The 6879-nt window shown below is 32.8% G+C and overlaps 1 protein-coding gene across 1 annotated transcript; it reads right to left on the bottom strand.

Moving 5' to 3' along the window:
* Positions 1–2871: 2871 nt before the first annotated feature.
* Positions 2872–6696, bottom strand: LOC117114178 (60S ribosomal protein L22-like). Its single transcript, XM_033257751.1, has 4 exons — positions 6653–6696; positions 5028–5141; positions 4487–4608; positions 2872–3136 (listed from the first exon to the last, which is right to left on the bottom strand). Exons 1-4 carry the CDS (start codon positions 6659–6661, stop codon positions 2992–2994), a joined length of 390 nt encoding a protein of 129 aa, XP_033113642.1. The 5' UTR covers positions 6662–6696; the 3' UTR covers positions 2872–2991.
* Positions 6697–6879: the final 183 nt, after the last annotated feature.

The following is a 6879-nucleotide window of genomic DNA, read 5'->3' as shown; positions in this document are numbered from 1 at the left end:
ATATATATTAATATATTCATTAATATATAAATAAATATATAAACAAATAAATATATAAATACATAAATATATATATAAATGAATAATTACAGTATATATAATATAATACAGTATATATAAATAAATATATATACACAAACAAATATATTAATAAATATGTTAATATATATATAAATATATATATGTATAAATATATATATATTTATACATATATATATATAAATATATAAAAAATATATGAACTTATTAATATATATATATAAATATACAAATAAATATATATATAAATATATAAATAAATATATGAACATATTAATATATATAAATATATATATATATAAAGAAATATACAAACAATTTATAAAAGAATTTTAAAAATTACATAAATGAATATATAAACATATAAATATATATAAATACATATACAAATTAATATATAAATAAATGTACCAAAAAATATACAAATATATAAATGAATATATATACAAATATATAAATATATACAGTATATATAAAATAATATATATAAATAAATATATAAATAAATACCGTATATATATATATATATATATATAAATATATCTGTATGTATGTATATGTATATCTGTATTTTAACAACATCTCTATCAGCGCTGCATATATACAAATATATAAAAAATTATATGAACTTATTAATATATATACATATAAATATACAAATAAATATATGTATAAATATATAAATAAATATATGAACATATTAATATATATAAATATATATGAATAAATATACAAATAAATATACAAACAATATATAAAAGAATTAAAATATATATATATAAATGAATATATAAACATATAAATATATATATAAATACATATACAAATAAATATATAAATAAATATACAAAAAGTATATAAACAAATATATAAATGAATATATAAATAAATATATATATAAATATACAAATAAATATAAAAATATATAAATAAATATATAAATATATACAGTATATATAAAATAATATATATATATAAATAAATACAGTATGTATATATAAATATATATGTATGTATGTATATGTATATCTATATTTTAACAACATCTCTATCAGCACTGCATACTTTCGGATCGACGATTCGAAAAAGTAGTCCAAGTCCAAAAGTGTACCCGGTATGTACTGCGCATGACTGGACTACACAGGCAAAGCTCCGCAGTGGGAAAAAAAAAAAGAATTTAAAATGTATGGCTCGCATGGCTCGCGCATTGGCTCGCATGACTCGCACTTTGTCACGACCCGTTTATTTTATGGCCAGTGGCGTAACGATGGGGCCGGGGGCCCTGTGTATTTCTGAAACTGGGGGCCCTTTTTTGGAATTCCATCGTGGGAGATGTGCTTTGTTATTCTAAACGTTTTTAACGACGAATAAATGATGTAATATGGATCCAGAAAGTTGAGGCCAGGGAGGTACTTTCACAGTTGGAGAGTCTATACCACCAGACATAAAAATGTGAATATGATTCTTTTTATCTCCAGTTAAAAAATATTTTGACAGATTTTAGTGGGTCCCTGGACCGGCAGACCACCCACCCAACTTTATTCCGCCACTGGGTATGTCCTACAGTCGATTTCAGACACACATTATGCTGTTGTCCTTGTGGGGCTGAGATAAGAAAATAGGCCTATATTATTATAGCACGTCTAGATGGCCGGAAATGGCACTCACAGACTTAAAATTGTGAATATAATTTTCTCTATTTTTAATTTTTTTTTTTTTTTGACAAATTTGGTGGGGTCCCGGGCCGAGAGGGGCCCCCACCCTATTGGGTTGACATGAAATAATATATAAACAGGAAAGTGTCTGGATGCTCAGGACCAATAACTCGCTTTTTTTCAACTGGTAAGAATTTTGGTAGTGTCTGTTATCATTGTTCATTAGATCATAAAAATAATAATCATTGCTCGTCCGGTAATTACAGTAGAACCACTTCTTTGGGACACCCTAAAAAAAAGGGGACACTTTTTCATGCACTAGACAAACTCATGCACTTTGGTCAACCCCTATTCAAGGGGATTAATGTGGGTTCTACTATAGTTAAACGGCGGAAAACCACCCAAATATACTCGCTCACTTTCTATATTAAATAAGACATTTGGCAGCATTATTTATCGTATGGATAACAGTAAAAATGGCAAAATTAAGGGTCATGTAGATATGCAGTAAAGTTGATATTTACAACAGGAGCAGTACAATTATTTAGAGTTAAAAGCATCGAGTTGCATATAACCTCTCAATAATACAAGTTAGAAAAATACTGATATGCTCTGTACCTTTGCACATCATGTTTTCCCTAGAAACCGAGGCCACGAAGTTACAGTACAAATGCCGCCATATATCAATTCTCCAGTTTTCAGTAAGCCAGCAACTGCTCTTCTTTCCTTCAATCCAGGTCAATGATGCACTGCCGAGTCTACATTTTGTGATGGCATCGGCTGTAATACTAAATTCTCTAGCAGCGTCTGAATGGGAAAGTTTGGCAAAATGTTTTACTGTAGCAAGATCTGTAGTTCTAATCAACATTCCACCAGACAGAATTGGTATTGACGCAAATAATCCGGGTGTGGCCCTTTTTTTTTTATCAGCTTTGGAGGAAAAGCCTGAACCACTGGTACAGTATTGATAAGCGAGAGGGGATTACCTTAGTAAACGAGGTAATTTTTTAAATACCTTTAGAGTAATATTGTTGTTTGAAAAGTTTTATAAGGGTAAGGGAGTACCTAGATTCACAAACTTTTCCTAGGTTAGTGTGACCCTATGAGGTATACTCCACTGCTCCTGCATGCACTATAACTACTGTATTAAGGAATTGACATAAAAAAGAACACATAATTGTTTCATTGATACAGTAGATTTTATTCAGTCAGAAAGCAAATTCAGTAAACAGTGAATTTATATCATTATAGATTACTGATATGTTATTCAGACTGTTTTGAAAAAGTATCGTTGAATTTAATCCTCTTCCTCATCTTCATCATCATCCTGGTTGATCTGGAAGTATCTCAGCTCATAAGTTTCTTTGTTTGCTGCAACAACTCTCAGCCAATCACGAAGGTTGTTCTTCTTCAGGTACTTCTTTGTCAAATACTTGAGGTACCTATAACATATAAAGATTAAAACTGAAATTACAAACAAGATTTAGGTGTGGAGTTGGTGGTTGAAATGCTTGCCTTCCAATCCCAGTGTTCTATGTTCAAACACTCCCGGCGGTCACACACATGCATCCCAAAGGTCACGGTGTGGTGTATGTGTGTGACCAAAATCATGTAAAAATGGTAATTTTTTTCCTGAACAGACACACAATGTATGTTGCGTTTTTAGGACATTATGAACATGTTAGGGTCTGCGTTGCTTTGTGTCAGACAGCGTCGGCTTACCCCCAGTTGATGCAGCGCAAAAAGGAGGTAACCGCCCGTCTCACAGGGAGTCTTGCACACACTGTGACAAAATAATACGTCCGGGGGCACAATTCAGTATTTTTTTTTTTCTGGCTCCGTGATGCTCGCGTAAGTTGGTTCATTCCCAATTTTAAACCATGGTGTTTCTGGGTACTTTCTACTCGAAAAATAGTAATACGTGGCAAGATTTTAAATATATTACATGGAAAAGAGTGCTTTTTATCTGCATTGCAAAACGTGTTTAGGCCCTTTTTTTCAAGCATGGTCACACACATGGGTTCCCTGAGAATCAGTGGCCCTGGGGCAAACACTGTCATTGTAGAATTATTTTCCAACGACTTAAACAGCTCCACTACCTAAGCATCAAAAAACCATTGTCCCATCCTGAAATTGGTGAGTTATGTTGCTGTTGGATGTGAAATAACAAATTAACTTTCATGTAAGGCTGTCTGTACCACAATGATATAAAGATACTGATCAATGTTTAGATGATGAAATTTGTTCGGTGTAAACACAAGGACAGGGACATTAATATGAAGTATCTTCACCAAAGAGACATTCTTTGTGAAAACATATTTACATAACCATAAAAATATATCAGTCAATATTTTCATGATATTTTGCTCTTTGACAGTTTTGAATATTTTGATATTATTTTACACTTTTAAAGTAAATCAAAGTATATTCCATGCAAATTTTGAGCTTTCATTCTTATTATTTGTTTATTGTTAGTTTGAAGCTGGTTCCTTTAAAACCCAGTTTCAACACATTCACACAATGGTAAAAGCACCCTCATCGCATCCCAGGGTAACTCCAATTTTACCACTACACTGCGGACATGATGAGAACAACATTATACACAACTCATATAACTGGCTTTATTTATCCTAGAAAACATGTTTGAAAACATGTTTAAAAACCAAATTAAAGTTATTTGAGTACACTATAAACTCATATTTTTATCTATGTTGTGTTGAGAACTCGCATATTTACCTCAGTATCATCATACTACAAAAGACTAGATTATTATAATTAATTTTAACACAAACCTCTTTGAAAACTGGATGTCGCATGTGACAGTGATCTTACTCTTGCTGCGCTCAATTACCACATTGGTTCCTAAGTTCTTCATCTTGCCGTTAACCTTAATGCGATCTTGCAAGAATGTCTCCTGTTGCACAAATTAAAAACAGAAAACATGTTTGGAATTAGGGAAGGTTGCCCTAATTCTTCTTGACTAGGGAAGGATACCCTAATCTTTCTGGACTTCGTTACTATACTCCTTTCCAATTAGGGAAGGATACCCTAATTACTTTGGATGTGTATAGATTATAAATATTTTCTGTATTCTTTCCAAACAACAGAAGCCTGTTCAATTCAATCAGGTGGTTATCATTTTGGTGAATCCCTGTTAAATCAAAATAAAATTACAAAAAATGTTCAAATTATAAATATAATAAAAAGTAAAAAAAACCCAAAAAACAAAAAGGCATTGGTGCATCTAGGCCTCTTTTTACCATAATTATTCAAAATTTTATAGCAGAAAAAGACTTTAAATTATATTTTTTATAGAAAGAAGGATCAACTTACAAAATTAGAAGCATCCATGATGCCATCCTCTACCGGATGAGCACAATCAATCACAAACTTTAACTGCGTCTTCTTTTTCTTGCCTTTGCCGGCACTGGACTTTCTCTTTTGAGCCTAAAAATTGAAAAATATACCTTTATTAAATTTGAATTAATACTTCGCATTCAATAGACTGACTCTTAGCTTTAGATCTCAAAGGGCTCAATACCTTACAAGCAGCATGCTCAGTGGCGTAAATAGGGGTGCGTACGTCCCTCATCCCCTAACCAAAAGCATGCAAAAAACAAGGGCTTTTAATAGTAATTAGTTAGTAGTTCTCTAGAGAACTGGTTCTTGTTTTTTAAATCAAATATTTCGACACGAGTATTGTATTATATAATTATGAAGATTCATATGTAGTGGTTTCTGAACAAAATAAAAGTTATAAAAACTTTTAACACTACAAAATTTTTTCTCACTCACCGGAGTGCTTTCGCCGAACCAACCGGCATCTTCAGTGGCTTTAGTTACTGTGTTAGGCCCTATAAAAAATATTATTAGTTTATCACCCTACCTGGGCAGGAAAAGTGATGAGGGAGGGAGGCTTTTTTTTAAAAATTTTTATTTTGCTAAAGCCAAATATAACCCTTGGTTTGTTTGCTGGTGCATTGATATTCAAAGTAAAACATGATTTAGATAATGCAAACAATATCTAACTATTTAATAAAATAAATGAAAAAAATTTTTCTTTTTCCCAGTACCATAAAAGGCATGCGCGTGAGGGTGATAAACTAATAATTTTTTTTATTGGGCCTTATCTAGTGTGGAATCTCATCTGACATCATAGATGTTGATGATGTCAAAGATAAGATTACCCTTGGCCCCCTGTCTTGTTGGCGGCTAAAAGGCTGTTCCAGACTGGATCCAAAATTTTTGCCACCAACAAGACCAGCCGGGGGCAGAGGGTAATGACTTCAGATGAGATTCCACACTAGATGAACACGGTAACTAAAACCACTGAAGACGCCGGTTGGTTTGCGAAAGCGCTCTGGTGAGTAAGAAGAACTTTTGTAGTGTTGAAGTTTTCATAACTGTTTTGGGTAGAGTATTGTATTATATATGATTATGACTGAAAAAAGTGCCCCGACAATGCTTTGAAAAACACAACAATAATAATAGGCCTAGGCCCTAATTGACCTAGCTGGGCCTAGCCTACATGTGTAGGCCTATTCCTGAAATGTATTACCTCTCCTATCAAAAACCCTGATACTGCAGGCTAAATATTAACTCTAGGCCTAGCTAGGAAGCCTACTGAAACTGTCCAATCCGCCACGTGGAGTCTATGTATGCCATGCCATGGACATCATAATGCATGCACCGCTCGAATTTCTGTCATTTCAAAACAGTGCATGGCCATGGACACCAGGCCGTCAACCCACACTGTTTGATCCTTGAAGTAATGTTTGATCATCGGCATCAATTTCGAATTGCTTTAATTTTGGTCAATTTTTGGTTTTATTGTAAAGTATTTATGAGGTTAATTTCCTAACTTATATTAACAAAATAATTTATGTATTTCTATTATTGATGCCTTAACTCTAAATGTGAATTTTAAAGATATTTTACAGAGGCAAAACCTCACTTACTGTTGCCATGATGGAGTCTGATCACGAAAAGAACGAGAAAAGGATGATGGGAAGGCTAAAATGAGCGTGCGCACATTAGATTTACCAAAGATACTAGAAAGATAGAGTTCTCGCATTGTAAAAATGAGGCGGAAGTCGTGCCCAACGTAGGCGGCGCCCTTCTTTTAAACCATGCAAGTTTCCTATACTTCGTGCCCAACGTACAGGGCGCCTTTCTGTTGCTAAGT

The sequence above is a fragment of the Anneissia japonica genome, unplaced genomic scaffold, assembly GCF_011630105.1.
Source record: "Anneissia japonica isolate Jap-2015-1 unplaced genomic scaffold, ASM1163010v1 scaffold287840_len1291095_cov163, whole genome shotgun sequence".
Lineage (NCBI taxonomy): Eukaryota > Metazoa > Echinodermata > Crinoidea > Comatulida > Comatulidae > Anneissia > Anneissia japonica.
The sequence above is the reverse complement of the archived record's forward strand: the minus strand, read 5'-3'. Positions and strand labels throughout refer to the sequence as shown.

Coding starts and splice junctions, on each gene's coding strand:
- LOC117114178 (XM_033257751.1), bottom strand. Junction 4,609..5,027: donor TCATGGATGCTTCTAATTTT/GTAAGTTGATCC, acceptor TTTGTGCAACAG/GAGACATTCTTGCAAGATCG. Junction 3,137..4,486: donor GACATCCAGTTTTCAAAGAG/GTTTGTGTTAAA, acceptor TATATGTTATAG/GTACCTCAAGTATTTGACAA.